General features: G+C 47.5%; 1 protein-coding gene across 2 annotated transcripts; it reads right to left on the bottom strand.

The window, feature by feature from the left end:
• Positions 1-372: 372 nt before the first annotated feature.
• Positions 373-16987, bottom strand: GIMAP8 (GTPase, IMAP family member 8). Of its 2 annotated transcripts, none has more exons than XM_008509921.2 (5): positions 16423-16987; positions 10911-11571; positions 7034-7079; positions 4459-5085; positions 373-2438 (listed from the first exon to the last, which is right to left on the bottom strand). In XM_008509921.2, exons 1-5 carry the CDS (start codon positions 16500-16502, stop codon positions 1750-1752), a joined length of 2103 nt encoding a protein of 700 aa, XP_008508143.2. In that variant the 5' UTR covers positions 16503-16987; the 3' UTR covers positions 373-1749. The 2 variants fall into 2 exon arrangements, with proteins under 2 accessions (XP_008508143.2, XP_070472848.1); XM_070616747.1 differs by lacking the exon at positions 16423-16987 and adding an exon at positions 14344-14481.
• Between the last annotated feature and the right edge of the window lie 207 nt (positions 16988-17194).

Below are 17194 nucleotides of genomic sequence, written 5' to 3'. Positions count from 1 at the left end.
CAATCCCCCACCTCATGCAGCTCCCAGTGTCGCCTGCTCAACCTTGGGTAGCACACTGGGATTTGTTCCTGCCTGCAGACAGAAGGGAAACTCTAGGAAGAGGCACAAAATGCCTTCTAGACATTATTCCTCCCATGTTCCTGGTTCTAATACGGTTACATTTATTTGTCCTTGCTATGGTGAAATGCCCAGAGTGGAAGTGTCTTCAGCTGGCAGCGACCCAGTAAAGTGGTTTTCACCCAGTCTAAAGGTCTTCAGGCACCAAAGATGCAAAACCTCACCAGAGTCAAGGGATCTAAACATCTCCATTGCCTCTCCATGGAGGCATGCTCTTCTCCCAAGTCAGAAGAATGGGAATCAGGAGGCCGGGAATTTATAATATAATTCATCTTTATTATTTCACTCAACTGAATATATTTACACACATATTTTCCAGAATTTGTCATATTAAGGGTTATATAGGGGACAAAAGTATTAATGGTGACTGTCCACCTTCTTATAAATGGATTAATCTTGAAGGTAACCTGCTTTCAAAAAACAAAAGCAGGTGACATAGACTCTGTCCTCAAAGCGTGTGTAAAGTGGCTAATAGTGAACACATCTGACCAGACATCAACCAGGAAGAAGACTCCATCGTTCTCGTCTCATACACCACCACATCAGGCAGCTCTCAGTATAATCGGCTCAGCCATGGGTAGAACACCACCATCTTGGAACCAAGAAGCAGCCTTCAGTATGGAGGCTGCACGCCAGTGAAGCTGAGGCAGAGAGATGGAATGAAGCTGGAATGTTGATGTTACACTGGCCTCAGACTGCCTACTCCTGGACTTCTTGACATGAACCACAAGAAGCCCCTAATGTGTTTAAACCATCATCGTTTGAGTTCTCTGAGTTTTAACCAATTCCTAACCCTCAGGGATAAAAAAGGAGAAAAGGGCAAAAAGGTTTTCCATAAGCTTTGCTTGAGGAAATCTAGAATTATAGTTAGAATTTTAGAACGTTGCAAGATTGTCTAATCTTGACAATTTTACATGCTTCTGATTTTTGTGTTATTGTATTGCACTGTGATGATTAGCAATAAAATCTTTTGAAACCTCACAGTCTCGTGTTCATTTCCTGAGAGACAACAAGGGAGGGTAGGCTGGGTCCCACTTTCCATTCAGGCTTGGAAGGAGGAGAGCACTAAAGAGTGGCCACCACACGCGGAAAGGAACCTGCTAACCATGAGTCCTGCCCCACCGGAGACAGGCTCAGGGGCTAGCGGGCCTGGCAAGCAGCCCTGGGAACCGGGAGGCCCACAGGAGTCCAGCTTCTCCGGCTTGTCATGCCCAGGAGTTGGCTGGACAGTGCCTTGCTGTGACATACCTGGATCCCCTGGTTCTTGAGTAATGATCTGTGTTCTGCCGCAGCCTGGCCTCGGCCTTGGTCACGGTGTCTGTCCTGACTCCAATCCACCTACACGGGTAAGGTGACTCGTGTACCTGATTCTGACCCTTAACATCAGCCTCGCCTCAGAAGCCTTTTCCAGATTTACCCACGTTATCTCTTCTTTCTCCTTTATAATCCCCTACCACCTGCAGCAGCCTGACAATTTATTTACGTACAAAGAGCTGCCGCCTCACGGGTGAGATGCACCTACCTCCCCAGCCCTCCAAGTCATGGACCCTCCTCCCAGCCTACCAGTCCACCCATGCCCGCCCTCGACCTCAGGTGTCTCTAAGTGAAAGAGACCCTAGGCATTTCAGCTACCTATAGTAACATATCTTTTAAATTCTTTAGTAATTTTGAGGTGTTGGGCTTTGCCTGGGCATTTTTCATTTTTTTGCTGACCGTCTCCCAGTGATGAGGGTAACCCTGCCCTTCATTTCTCCCTATCAGCTCGTTGGCCTTTTGCAAAAGATCTTTTGCCTGGTCTTCCCTGGCTTGGCCAGTTTCCTTGTTATTAAAGGCACAAACTCGCTGCTCACACTTTTTAATTATCTTCTTAAGAGCTTTGTTGTCCGTGTTCTTGAGGTACTCCTCAAGTTTCTCGTCCACTAGATCTTCCTTCCGGGTGAACAGCACAATAGTGTATTTCATAACGTCCTCTCCAAAGATGGCCTCCAGGTCCCCCACCAACTTTTCATCCTCCTGAGTGAATCGTCCCAGCTGGAGCACCAGGACCAGAATCTTGCTCCCTTGTCCACAGCAGGACCAACAGCGTTCGACCTCCTGCTCTAGCTGGGATGGACCTCCTTCAGCAGCGGGCATCAGGCAGAACACAGGAGTGTCCACAACCACGACCTCCTGCCCTTGCCACGCCCTCCTTCTGCTCTGGCACGTCTTGGTGACAGGCTGCGCTCGAAGCTGAGACAAGAATTTGTCCTTCCCGAGGACGGTGTTCCCCGTCGCGCTCTTCCCACTCCCACTCTTCCCCACAAGGATAATGCTCAGGGCCTCTGTTGAAAGGAAAATGGGAAAGATTTGTGAACCATGGGCTGATCTGGGTATGACATTCAGAGTTATACCATACATCACAGCAGAGAACCCTCCGAGAGCATCAGGGCCGCCCTCTCACCTGACAGCTCCATCCCCAAGCACAGGAACGGCTTGTTCCAGTCATGCAGTCTGTGAACTCAGAAGCAGGACTTGACCATGGTCTCTGCCCAGTGCTCATGCACTGACAGGGCACTGTTCCTATCTCAGAATCTGCTCTGCTCCCTTTTTCTGCTAACTTCTCTGACTCCCTGGCACCTTGTGAGTGCCACTGGCTTTATTACTCTTCACCTACTCAGCTGGGCCTGTCTACACATCTCATCTCTTTGTCTTCTGTTCCTACTGTGACTATGTCTTCCTACTGCCAACTAATGCTAACGTAGCAAAATCTCCTTGATGTATTTGAAAAATTATTCCCTAGAATTGACTTTTCACGAAAAAGTAACAACATATACCCTTGATGGATTACCAGTTCCCTTGCCTGAGTCACACTAAAATCCATTTCTCATTAAAACCATGTTAACCTTAATTGTGTCTTTCATTGATGAGTCAAAAGGCACTTCATGGTTATCATAATGAATATCCACTAATACCGTTCTGTGTGGTGACAATGATGGAGAATAAATTTTCCTATAAACGGAATTACAGATGCATAGAGATCTTACAAGGTGTATTACTGGGGGTTTCCTTATGGCTTTGCACTTGTACTATGACCTCTCTCTCTTTTCCATTCAGGTCTCTTCACATTCAATTATGAATTCCTTACCAAATTACTAGTATCTGCCTCAAAACAAAGAGGGAGGAAAGCCCATCCTGTGCTCTTCCTTCCAGGGGAAATTATTGAACTGCTTATGCTGAACACAATCTTCATAGCTATGCTTTCAGGATGAAAAATAGATTAATCTTCTGACACCCCCATATTTGCCATGTATTTCAGTCCCTGCTTCCACACCCTCAGAGGGTGTGCTTCTCAAGTCCTCTCTAATCTGGTCTAACCTCCCCATCCCACGTTATCTAGAGGTGTGAACCCTCCATTTCCATCAAGACCATTCCCTTTGATTCCCTCACAAGTGGCATGCTTAGTCCGACCTCCTTGCTTCAAATTGCTTGTGCTCTCTGGAATGACTTCCAGCTTTCTTTTCAGTCATCCAAACTCTACCCATTCTCCAAAGTCCATTTCAAATGGGGCCTTCTCCACACAGCCTCCCCTAGTTTTCCCACATGGCTATAATTCTTCAGGAGGCTCCCCAGCACCTGGCTCTCAGGAGGAATTGAAGAGACTCAGTAAACAGATACGCTCCTGGTCTGATGTTCTTCCCAAGTGAGGACATTTGAAGCAGAACAGAATGGCATGAGTAGGGGTGGGCAGGAAGGACCTCAGTTCAGGTCAATAGAACATGGAGCACTGAGCATACGGGGACTTCTGCTTTAGCAGTAGATAGAGTAGTGTGACTGGGCTAATAAAACCCATCTACTGCCATGTGGAGGCTGCCCATCAGAGCATTCAGGCTCCCTGTCCTGGCCAGACAAAATGGCGTCCCCTCTCTAACAGAGAGAAGAATAAAGAACCAAGAGAGTGGACAAGGAGGTCGAGAGAGAGAGTTGGGCCTAAGAGAAAGAGAAGAGTAAACCAATGACCAGAACTTTCTCATCACCAGCACTGAGTGCTGAGCCCTGGACAACAGATACACCGAGGGAAACAAGAGATTACAAAAGGTCAACCCCTTCCCTAAAGACCCTCACCATCGAGTTGGAGAGATGGGATATGGGTCATGAAAGAATTAAAGACCAGGTCAGGACACTGGGCACAGAAAGGACATAACTTTAGTAAAATGTGAGAAAAGAACAAGGTAGAGAAAAGAGTTAGCCAATGAATGGACCTGTCTTTTTTATCTTCTCTATGCCCTTCAGAAAATGAAAAGTTCTTGTACATTTTATATGTGTTTGTAAGTATATATGAAGTGCTTTCTATTCATTATTTACCTCTTCCTCTGAGGAAGCAGGGCTTGTTCCCGTTCCGCTGCACCATGCCCACCATCATTTCCAGGAGCTCGTCCACCTGGCGTTGCTCCTCTTCTCCTGTTGCTCTGTAGTTGAAGGCACTGTATCTCTTTTCACATTTCTCGATGACGTTGTTGAGGTCTTTATTTCCGTTTTTTAAGAACAGCTCTAGATTCTGATCTCCTAGATCTTCTTTCCTGGTGAAGAGCACGATCATGTACCGAAAGGACTCTTCTCCAAAATTGCTCTGGGTGGTGCGCAGCACTGCTTTATCTTTCTCACTGAAAGAGCCCAGGGGGGTCACCAGCAGGAAGGCGTGGGGGCCTGGAAAGATGAGTTTCGAAAGCTCTGATCCAACACCCTTTGAAGATGAGATGTCTGGAGTGTCAATGATTGAAATCTTCCTCTCTCTCCAGATTCTGCTCTCAGACCTAAACGTCTGGGTTACTGACTGTTCACTGAATTTGGTCTCAAAAACTCGCTTCCCCAGAAGGCTGTTTCCAGCAGCACTTTTTCCAGCCCCACGTTTCCCCACAAGCAGGACCTTCAGTTCTGGCGTTCCAGGGTTGGGCTCACATCCTGTAGCCTGCAGCTGCTTCTCCCCTGGCCCTGTGGGAGAAAAGGACAAACTCAGAGTCTCTTCTTGCAGTAGACACAGATGTGGATAGCTTTTATGATTTCTCGTCCTTGTCAATTTTTATAGAGAACGGCAGTAAGGCACCGAACCAGGAGAACTCTAGTCCCAGTCAGAAGCGACCCATCAAGGTGAAAGCCACAAGAGATGCCAGGAACAAATTAAGAGATACATAAAGGACTTGAGGTTGCCCAGGAAATGACAGTGTTAAACTTGGCCTTCACTGGTCTTGGTCCTTAGGGCTCCTCTCATTTTGCTACCAAAGGTAAGTAGTGGGGCCTGAGGTCAACGGGCTAAGGCAGGACCAGGGAGAATCTGAGTTTAAAATGCCCCTTAGTGGCATATTCATAAAATAGAACAGAACTCAGCAATTAAAAAAAAAAAAAAGGAGTGAACTACTGATATGCAACATGGATGAATCTCCCAAACATGCTAAGTGAAGGAAGCCAGACACAAAACCACACGCTATCTGATGGCAATGCTCCATATCTTTATCTAGACGGTGGTCATATACGTGTAGATACATAAGATGTCATTGAGCTGTATACTTAAGACTTGTGCATTTGACTCTATGTAAATTATACTCAATGGATTTCTGTAAAACCCTGCACCGCAAAACCATCCCTCCACACAGCCCCGTCCCCAACACTTCTCCCGTGATCTAAGCTCAACACCAACCCACGCGCTGAGCAAATGGCAGAGTCAGAACTACAGGGAAGATTCACTAAGTCTGAGTCCTCCAGGGCGCTATCACTGTGCATCCCGTGGGCCACCACGCAGCATCTGAGCGGCAGGTCTGGGACGGAGAGTAAACAGGGCGTCTAAAGACAGCACCTGAAATGCTGGTGATGCTGTGTCCTTGTTATGTCCCCTTGGGAAAGTTACTACTTCCCCCAAACTCACCTCAGACAAGCCCATGCTCTATAAAAAGTCCTTTCCAACACCCTCATTCTGGATGCCCCATGGTTCCCCACAATGGGCTATCCCCTCACTGCCATGAGTCAATAAACCCAATTTTGTTCAGCAAGAGGTATGTTCCTGGGAGTCTTGGCTGAAGGACATTGACAGAATTTTAAATCCCTACTGCTGCCTGAGTTCACATATTTCTGGCTAAGTTTACTCATCTATAAAATGAGAATAATGATAATAACAACTTCTTTATGGGGTCGTTATGATGGAAATATATATATAGCGTTATGAGGATTATATATTATATCTTATGAGGATTAAATGATTTATATATTTCCAAACACATAATAGCTGCAATATTATCATTATTAAAATTATAATTATAATTATTATTTTGTGGAATTCTATGAGGACAGAGATCTCATCTATCTTATTCACTGCGGAATATTTGGCTCTTGCACAGAGGTGGCCCAGAAATAACCTGAAAGTCCATCAATAATGGGATGGTTGAGGTAGTTGGTATGCCCATTGCATCTATTAAGCAGAACAAGGGAGAGCTATGTGTATGGACTTGTGCAGTGTGCAGGGCATGTCATTGGTGGCAATCATCACATGGATACTGAGCTCCATCACTGAATTCTGCAAGTTAGTGTTATGCATGAAGGTGTGATTTCTGCTTTCCCAGTAGGAGTCAAAAATTGGGTAGTGACGGATTCAAGGCCAGAAAGAAGAAACTGAGTCAGGAAAGAAGCCGTAAGAGGCAAGCCCAGTTCCGTAACATTTCAGAGAAGGCCAGGGACACCTGCACCATGTCCAGGACCTTTGCTGGCACTGCACCTACTCATAAGTGTTAGGAGTTCCCTGGGAGACAGGTGGTGGGCACTGACCTGAGCTAGGTCTCCAGGGTGCATTTTTGTTCTGACTCATCTAGATAATTTTTCCACTTCACTTTGACACATCATGCATTCAAAAGAATACAAATATGAGCTTAACATTTTTTAAGGATCATCTTACCATGTGGATTGTCCTCCTTCTGAGATGTAGCTTCATTCCCACAATCCTAGAAAATAAAGGGGGAAAATGATGTACACAGATCTAAAATCTCATCTTTTTGCAAAGTAAAGAAATGGAGACACAAGTGCAGTCGTGCGTCACTTAATGACATGGATATGTTTGGAGAAATGTGTCATTAGGCAATTTCATTGTTGTGCGAGCATGATAGAGTGTATTTACACAAACCTAGATGGTACAGCCAACTACACACCTGGGCTCTATGGGACTAATCTTACAGGATCACCATCGTATATGTGGTGTGTCATTGACTGGGATGTCGTTATGCGGTGCATGACTGTATATAATTCAGAGTAATCTGATCATTAGGACATGGTCAAACCAAAGCCATGGTCAAGGTTCTTGCTGGCCTTTGCAGACCTGTTCATAATGACAGTAGATCTTGAGACCCCACTGCACTACTGCTGCTGCTGCCACTGCAACAGTTTTCCCAGAATAGGAAGATGGGTCGTGTTCTCACTCAGAGAAGCCCACAAATGCCATATAACCAAGGCACTGTTCCTGAAGCTCTCTAACTGCTTCTCCACACTGCCTAAGAGTGACAGCAATTCCTTCCAAAGTCTTCCAGAGTTTCTGCTATTCCTGAAGAAAATCCAGAGGCTTAGGAAGAGCTTCTGGACTCCCTGGGAGAAGAAACTAGCCTCATAGTGCCTGTGATGTGCATTTGAGGAACAAGGGGAAGGAAGGAGGTTGGGGACCAAGCTCCCCACGTAGCTCCAATGTCCTCTTCCCTCACTGCACCCCCAGTACAGAGATGAAGCTTCTTCTAACATGAGATCAAGTAAAATTTGGAACTTTCCCCATCCAGGTGGGCAAATGGAGACAACAGAGGATGGGGGGGCCAAACACACAACTGACATCCCCTCCACCTGCCTGGTGAAGCCTTATACTCGCTCCTGAAATTTAAATTGTCATGGAACCAAAAGAGAAGGTGAAAACAATGATATGCAACCTTGATGAATCTGCTTTTCACAGAAACTTCCTATACTGTATTTTAGCGTTATCTTTGTTAAATCTCCATGTCGGCCAAGGAAATTTTCCCTCTGCTTTCATACTTGGCCTTACCCCGAACCGCTGATACCATCGATCGCCTCTCTCCCTGGGTCCTCTCCAGTCAGCGGGGATTATCAGACTTCTTTCACCCTACATAGCCCGGTTCAAATTCTTTCGTGTTTTTTAAATGCAGAAGTTTGTTACAATGCAAATGTGTATGATCTAAAAATTAATAATTTTTCCATCTCCAATCCACCAGAAAAGTAACAGTTATATAAATAGATGATAAATAGATATACATATCATATGTGTAGAATCATACATATATAGACACATAACAGTTATATAAACAGATATATACCCTCCTATGTTTTCCTATGTTTACACAAATACATATGAACATATAGAGAAACTTCCTAGGCTTTTGTTCTGCAATTTGCTTAATAATATGCCCTGTACATCTGCACAAGCCAATTTATACAGATCAGCCCCATGTTTTTAGTAGCTGCTATTTGTTCCATAGCATGAACAAAGACAGCTAACGCAACCATTGCTTTACTGGTAGACCTCAGGTTATTTCCGGCTTTACTATTTCAAAAGATGCTGCGATAAATATTCTTGTAAGTGCATCTTTATACATACAAACGTTTTTGTTTCTGGGTGAGAGTCCTAAAAGTGGGCATCTTGCTCAGTCTTTAGATGGTTAAAGTCCTTAATATCTCCATAATTTATTTGACCCTCATATACTTCTATAATAATAACAATAACAGCTAATAATTATTGAACACTTACCAAGTTTGTAGTATTTGCAAAGAGCTTTGAAAGTATTTCATTTAATCCTTAATATATAGTATTATTACCTCTGTTTCACAGAAGACAAAACTAAGATGCTGTGATCAACAAACAGATACAAGTTCTGTCCTCGTGGAGTTTGTGGGGAGGCGCCCATCACAGATCTATTCACAGGAATCACCTGGTATGATGATGACCATGTGAGGAGCACCTTGCGGGAGGAGAGCTGCGGGGGCTCATTCCAGGGGACAATCAGGGAGGCCTCCCTGAGGAAGTGAGTTTAAGCTGAGGCAGATGGACACATAAAAGCAGATCTAGGATTGGCGGGGTCGGGGGGGTGTGGATGGGAGAAGGGAAGTGTCAGGCAGAGCAAACGGCAGGTCTGAGGATCTAGAATCGATATGAGCATAACTCAAGGACCAAAGGGAAGGCCAGTGAGACCAGCACATGGAGAGCAAGGTAGGGGGTGAGGACCAGGTCAGGTCAAGGACTCTGAACTTGATCCAAAGAACAGCAGGCAGTCCCAGAAGCATTTTAAATTAGAGGGTATCGTGTTCAGGTTACACCATAAAAACTCATTCTGTGCCCCTTCTCCTCTCTGCTGACATCCCTGTTACAGGCAGCCTTCAAAGGGGAGACAGATGGTCATAAAGGGGAGAGAGAGCTCAGGCCTAGGAGGTAAGAGAGCAAATGACTTCAGTTCTCTTGAGCCCCGGGGGCCTCACCTGCAGAACATTAGGACACAGAGTTATTGTGAAAACTTAATCAGTTCAGGTATGTGCCTGAAACTCAGTATGCCCTCAATGAATATCCATTTCCCTCTCATTTCCATCCTGTTTGGGCTCAATACTCAGCAGCTGTAAGAAGATTCATTCTGACCAGTGCTGCCCCCATGCTGGATTCTGGCCTGCTTCACATTCTCTGGCACTTAGCTTTATAGAATTCTCTATACCAACATTTGCTTGCCCACACTGACTCACTGCTTTGTTTCTTATCCATAAGTCACTCCATCTGAAGGGTAAGCTCCTCGAAGGGAACAGCTTGCATTTTTGTATCTTCCTTAGTTACAAATACATTTTGCATTCCCATTTAAAAATTAAACAAAATATCACTCTGGCTGTTGTATGTTAAAGGGATTGGAGGGTAAGGCACAAGAACGAATGAGGGGAAAGTTGGTATATTATCTATAAACTAGTACAGGCAAGAAAAGAGGCTGGCTCGGACCAAATGGTGGTAGTGGAGATGGAGAAAGGCAGGTGGATTCCAGGTGCAGCGGTCACACCTTGGGTATCAGATGCAACCTGGCAGTGGATTCAAAGCTGACGTCTGGGTTTAGGTTTCAAGAACATGGTGAGCAGCACAACCATTAACTGAGTTGAGAGGAAGGCTGAAGTCTTATAGATTTAAGAGGGAAAAGCAAAAGTTTGGACATGTAAAGTTTGAGATCCTATAAAAAAAGCCCAGTGGAGATAGATGTCAAGATAGCAATTGGAAAAAGGAGTCAGAACTCAGAGGGCAGACCTGGACTAGAATTACTAACTTAGAAGCTGTTAGCAATAGATGGAGCTCAAAGCGATACCAATATGCTATCACCTGAGGAGAGAGTGTGGAGAATAGAGGAAAGGCTAGATCCAAGACCCTGAGATGCCAACTTTTAGAGGTCATTAGAGGAGGACTCAGCAATCTCTAGAGTAGCCAGAAAGAGAGAGGGGAAACAAATCAGAGGGTAGTTTTTTTGAAGCCAAGGGAAAAGAGGGTCTAACGAGTCAACTTGTGTGTCCAATACTATGAAAGGTAAAGTTAGGTAAGGACTTAAATGCATCCAATAATTTGCCAATAAAGTCCAAAGTCCAAAGGGTAATACTCAAAGTAACCTACCATCTAGTGCCTCATCTTTCAAGATAGGGATAAATATCTCCTTACACAAAGCCTATGTTCCATCGCACCATGCAACATTTCACTTATTTGTGCCTATTTTCATCCCACTAGCTCTAGCAACATAGAGATCTTTGGAGACCTTAACAAGAATTCTCACCTGGAATCCATTGCCTTCATTTCTGAAGTTCACGCAAAGTGGTCCTCGGTTCTCATCCACCAAATTCTTGACCTTGCCAAGGAGCTCCCTCACCTGGGTGGCCTGATCCTCCTCACTTGCCTTGTTGTTGAAAGCGCAGTATCGGTGTCCACAGTCTCGAACCAACTCCCTAAGAGAACTGTCATTCTCAATGTAATCTTGCAGGGAGTCATCCCCCAATTCATCCTTCCGAGTAAAGACAATCATGATGTGCCTCTTGGCTTCAGCTCCAAACAACTTCCAGATGCCCTCGACTGTTTCTTTGTCCTCCACCGTATAATTGCCAATGGAAATTACCAGAAGCAGGGCATGGACACTGGGAGCAGAGAGCTTCAAGCAGTGTTCAATGTTGCGTTGCCTGTCATTGGTACCAGCTACCGAAGAGAAAAGGTCAGGAGTGTCGATGACCACAACCTCCCCCCCTCCTGTGGCCCCCTTCTCCTTCCGGCACATTTCAGTCACCATCTGCACACTGAACTTGGACTCGAACACAGCTTTGCCCAGAAGAGTGTTTCCTGTGGCACTTTTTCCTGCAGCACGTTTCCCTAGGAGGAGAAGCCTCAGTTCCGATATGGAGCAGCCCTCCTCTGACTTGCTCTCCAGACACAGGTCACTGCTTATTCTGTTGGGACAAAAAGCAACACATCAATGTTCAACTCACACGCAGAGGGGAGAGAGGAACAGCAAGAAAGCACATTTTCTTTTTGACTCAAGTTTTTCCCCAAGGATTTGGGCTACTGAATTCCTAGACTTAGACGAGATTGGGACAGGAAACCCTGTTTCCCAGGATCTCTCTGGGCTCTTGTCTCTAAAATAAACCCATATTGGTAAAATGTCAAACGCTATTGATTGGCTAATCCAACAACCCCCTTCTCTACACACATCACCCACTATACACACTGGGGGAAGCTGGACATTCTCTGTGATAGAACAATGCCCCCACAAGATGTGTGTGTCCTAATCCCCAGGATCTGTGATTACGTTACCTTTCACGCTAAAAGGGACTTTGCCAATGTGATTAAGGATCTTGAGATGGAGAGATAATCTTGGGTCATCCAGGTGGGCCCAATGTAAGCACATTGGAAGAGGTCCTTATAAGAGGGAGGCAGGAAAGTCAGAGTGAGAAAGAGGAGATGTGAAGACAGAAGCAGAGGTCAGAGAGTGAGAGAGATCTGAAAATGCCACACTGCTGGCTTCAAAGATGGAGGAAGGGGCCACAAGCCAAGGGGCATGCAGGTGGCCTCTAGAAGCTGGAAAAAGCAAGGAAATGATTCTCCCATAGTGCCCTGAGAAGGATCACAATTCTGCCCAAAACCTTGATTTTAGGACAACTGACATCCAAAACTGTAAAATAATAAATTTGTGGGGTTTTAGTGACTAAGTTTGTGGCAGTTCGTTACAGCAGCAAAACGAAACTCATACACTCTCTCTCCTAGCTTCCCTTCCAACCAGGGTTGTCCATGTGACCTGGTGACAGTGGAGGGAACGTTGGCTTGGGCCTGCTGGGAATGCTGTTGTTCTTGATGATGGGGCAGACTCAAGTAGAGAGCTCCTGTTGTTGCCTCTTCCCCTGTCTTATTTGGAATTTAAATGTGATATCTGGATAGATATCATGGGGCAATGAGGTAACAAATGAGAGAACAAAAAGTCAACATGCACCATCAAGCTAGCTAAAGGACAGCAGAGTAGAAAGATAGAAGGATCCCTGATGACGTCACTGAGCTGCCCGAATGTCCTTGAGATCACCTCTTTGTTAAATAAACACTTAATATTCTCACAATGTAAGCTGTTGCTACTCCAAGAGTGATTCACGGACTAGCAATATTGCCAACAACTGGGATCAGAGTAGAAATGCCAAATCTCAGGCACCGCCCCGGACCTGCTGAATCAGAATCTGTAATTTAACAGGTTCCAGTTGATTCTCATGAATGTTCTAGTTTGAGAAGCACGGTGCAAGCCGCCATCAGTTACAAATTAGCATTCCCAACTGAATCAGAATCCGCAGGAAGAGCCAAATTTCCCAACACCATTGGTTGAACAGTCCATCCTTTCTCTGATGATTTTGTCGGACGCCAGGTGACCCTATTTCCACGATAGTGACCCCAGGTTCTCTTTGTCCATTGGACTCTTAGTCTATTCCTGAACCAGAAGGCCCTAATTACTAAAACCAATATGACTTAATTAGTACAACTTTAAAATAAGTCTTAGTTCTCTGTTGAGCCGGCCTTATAACCTTGCTATTGTTCAAAATTGTCTCACTATTCTTGGCTTTTTAGTCATCTATAGGACTTTTAAAATCAGGTGTAATTTTCTTTAGGAAATCCTGTTGAAATCCTGAAGGCCACTGCATTGAACTGATGGCATAGTTCGAGAAGAACTGTCATCTTCACAGTGTTGTCATTCCCTCCGTTCTTTTCATTGATGAGTTTTAAATACGTTCGAATTTCAACTGATTTCTATTTTGATCCATAAATTAAGAGAAGAAATTATTAAATTTAAAAATATATTGGGAGACCGGCTCTCTTTTTCTTTACTTCCAATCTTACTGCACTATGGCCAGAGAACGACATCTGTATAAAGTATTTGTCCTTGGTTGAGTTTTTGGCCCAATAAAACTCTTGCAAATATTTCATGTGGGCTTGAAAAGAGTGCAGAGCCTGTAACTGTGGGTGCCTTTCACACTCAGGGACCCTCCATCTCTTCCCCCTCAGCTCTAGTCCCCAGAAGGCCCAGCATGCCCTACCCTGCACTCCGCCCCCCCTCCTCCTGGAAAATTCCTCCCCATTCTTCACCACGTGGCTTACGTGGCACCTCCACCTCAAGCCTTTCCTGATTCTTCCAGATTTAAGCAATCATCAGCTCTTTCCTCGACTCCTGCAATAATGTTATCACTGGTCTCCCTTCTCCCTCCCTCCTCCTAGAGTCTATCATCCATCAAGAGCCAGGGTGCTCCTGCTAAAACGAGACAGATCATGTCACGCTTCCCTCCAAAATCCCCCAATGGCTTCCCAGCCCCTCACAGGAACAGGCAACGCCTTTAGAGCAGTCTGCAAGCCCCTCCGCCTCCCCAGTCTGGGCCCTGGCTGCCTCTCTGACCTCATCTCCACCCTCCCCACCTTGCCTTGTCTGCTAGAGGCACATCGGCCTCCCTGCTGTTCCCCAAACCTGCAACCTTGGGCCTTTGTGCTGGTTGTTCCTCTGAGCTAGGACATTCCTCCCCCAGGTTTGTGCAAGGCAGTGGCACTTTTTTCAGGTCTCTACTGTCTTGTCCCCGTGGTGCAGGAGGCCTTCTTCAGTCACCCTGCATTGAAGAGCAGCCGGGCCGCACACTGCCCTGTTTTTCTCCCCAGGCCCCACTGCTACCACCTTTCACACCATGCATCTACCTGCTTACCGCTTTCTCTTTGTCTCCCCAAAAGATAAGTCCCATGAGAACAGGGACTTGTTCTGCTGCGGTCACCTCCTTCCCTACAACATGGAGATGGCGTCTGATAAACCCGCTTACGGCTGAGGAGATGCTGACTGACTTGAGGAAGAAAGAAACGCAGCTGAAGACAGTGAAGCTGAGAAAAGCCCCTTTCCTCGGCAGCCATTTGACAGCTCATCCCTGTTAGGAGAACGGTGTCGTGGAATGCTCAGGGGAGAAGCCTAACTGCAAGGAAGAAGCAGGGGAGCTGGGAAAGAGAGGGCATAGACCCCTCCTTCGAGAAGCTTCGCCACCCAAAAAAGGAAGGAAACGACTGGGCTGAGGGGAGGAGAGCTCACCGGGCCGCACTCAGAGGCCTGGGCTCCTCTCTAGAACGGCCTGGATCTCTGCACAACCCAAGAGGCCAGCCCCAGCCTCAAACACTCGCCCCAGAAACGTCAGGCCAAGGAGAAATGGACTTCTCCATTGCCTAAGTCCAGTCGCTGTTGGGACTCTTCGAAGGGCATCCTGGGACCCGGACACATCCCTTTACAGAGAAACCCTCCCCCAACTCCTCATCTCCTTACTCGCCTTTATTTTCTTCATAACGCTGTTCTGCCTGATGCTGTCTGTTGTGTCTTTTTATTTTCTCTCTACTGCCCTTAGTGTGAAACTCCATAAGCGCAGAGACCACGCCTGTCTTGTTCTGTGTCCCTAGGCCCTAATATTGTCCCTGGCATACAGTATATGCTCAAGAAATGGTGTCGAATGAATGATCCTGAAAGAGAGGGATGTGAGGAAAGGAAGAAAAACAGTTTTCAGAAGTGGAGAGGAAGATTAAAGTGATGTCCTTTTGAAAAGTAAAAGACAAGTGACTTTATTTTGTATCCTGAGCCAGCAAAGTGGGATGTTTTTGTACATTAACTTAAAAAAAGACACTACTGAGTAAACAACAAGCTAGAGGAAGCAGAGACCTCCAGCAGGTCTGAAGAAAGGAATTTATTTCCCTAGAAAGCACCTCTGTTTACATGGTTGCCCACCCTAGTGCACAGTGTGATTAAATTAATGAGTCTTTGCTGAACTCCTTCCAGCCAGTGATGCCATATTGAATCAGCATAGTTCCCCCCCATACAGTTGCCCAACCTGTACCATTTCCTCCCAAGCATATAGAAAATACCTTTAAAGACAAAAGAGAACCGAACCCCCGTCCCTCGCCCCGTCTTTACAGCCGCATTTCCCTGTGATCATCTCCCAGGCCACTCTGGAGACTCCAGCAGGGCCATGGGGAAAAAACAGAGCTTTGTCTCCAGAACCCTAGCTGAGACGCTAAAGCAGGCTCCCGCTTCTCAGGATGTTCCCGAGGGGGACACGGCTGCGGGCACCCAGGCAAAGTTCCAACGGTGCAGGGATTCCCCCATATCACACCCACAGAAAAAGGTGGTTGGAGAAGCTTGCAGAGCCCAGCCTGGGGAGGACTCAGTCCCAGCCCAGCAGGTCAGTCATCAGGAGGAAGGGGAAGAGCTCATGGGTTGAGGGCCCCGGTGGCCTAAATGTAGGGAAAATCAGAACCATCATTTTTGGCAAACACTGACCACCTTCAATGCTCAGCTAGTGGATCCTAAGTGTGCAAGGTTGGGAATATCAGAAAAGTGAATATGGAAAATCAGAGTCCAAACAGCCAGCCCCCTGTGCCCTGTGGCCGGCAGCCCCAGTAGGTCCTGCTGACCAGGGGCTGCTCTGGGGCACAATCAGAAGTCCAGGGGTTCCTGAGAGGGGGCCCCTCCCCTCCCGCCTTCTTTTTCCTCCCCCTGCCCCCGGCCTTCATCTCAGCCCTGGCGGAAGGAAGCACAGCCTCCTGCTGAGAGGGCTGCCAGAAGGCTCCACTCCCCAGGGGTCTGAGCCTCTGTGCTCCCTCCCGGCCAGCTTGCTCTCCCAGGCTGGGGAGACCCGCTGCATCAGGAGGAACCATCCCAGGGCCCCTGGAATCCGGCCCTCCAGGCGGTCCTCTCCCCTCCCCTTTCACATCCTCGCCCCACACATGTCTGCACACCACACACACACACGTACCTCGGTCCTGTCCCCTGGCCTGTGACCGTCTCAGAACCCCCACACTGAGCCTGCTCCCCCGGCTCCACTGCTGGCCCCATGGAAGCAGCTGCGAGCAAACGGAATCCTAAGGGGGCTGGGGGCCGCGGAGAGGGGAGGCAGCGGCGGGCCCGCTTGACAGGCTCTGGGTCTTTCTGTTCCTGAGGAGGAAGAGGTTTCTAGAAGCAGTTTTGATGGCAAGAGAGGCACAGACGCAGTCGGACGGGAAGTTCACAAGTGAGGCCCCGTCACAGGGTGAGAACCTCGGGCGCAGCCGGGATTAGGAGGGACACGCGCGTACCTTCCGGGGGGCCGTCCCCTCGGAGGGTCACTAAAGGGCGCGGCCCCTCGGGCAACTGCTTACTGACAGGACGTGGGGAAACGGGAGCCGGGGCTCGGCTTGAGGCTGGGGGGCCGGGGCCCCGGGCCGGGCTGCAGGAGCGCCCCTGGGAAGGACCCGTGAGGAGGGCGCGGGCGCGATGGGCAGGTTGCTGGCGGTTCCCCAGGACGCAACGAGTGCCTTCCGCCTCTGAGCGCGGCCGGCGAGGCGGGATGGGGTCCTCCCCTCCCCGCTGCCCTCAGCTCCGCCCCTCCCGTACCCGAGAGCCTTCCTGAGACCGAGGCAGGGGCCCGAGGACACTGTCCACCTTCGCCTGCCCCCCGCCCGCCCCTGTTCTCCTGCAGCCGCCCTTAGGGCATCCTTTACCGGGTCTCACATCCCCTCCGGGGGCTTCCCTAGCCCCGCCTCAGCAAC

This window comes from Equus przewalskii, chromosome 4 (genome assembly GCF_037783145.1).
Source record: "Equus przewalskii isolate Varuska chromosome 4, EquPr2, whole genome shotgun sequence".
Taxonomy (NCBI): domain Eukaryota; kingdom Metazoa; phylum Chordata; class Mammalia; order Perissodactyla; family Equidae; genus Equus; species Equus przewalskii.
This window is presented reverse-complemented; position numbering and strand designations above follow the sequence as displayed.

Bases quoted from the DNA above. Each gene is read 5' to 3' on its own strand.
- GIMAP8 (XM_008509921.2), bottom strand. From the start codon at position 16,502: ATGGGGCCAGCAGTGGAGCCGGGGGAGCAGGCTCAGTGTGGGGGTTCT. The intron at 5,086-7,033 runs GTAAGATGATCC...TTTCTCCCACAG, and splicing joins GAAGGAGGACAATCCACATG to GGCCAGGGGAGAAGCAGCTG. The intron at 2,439-4,458 runs GTAAATAATGAA...TCCTTTCAACAG, and splicing joins CTGCTTCCTCAGAGGAAGAG to AGGCCCTGAGCATTATCCTT.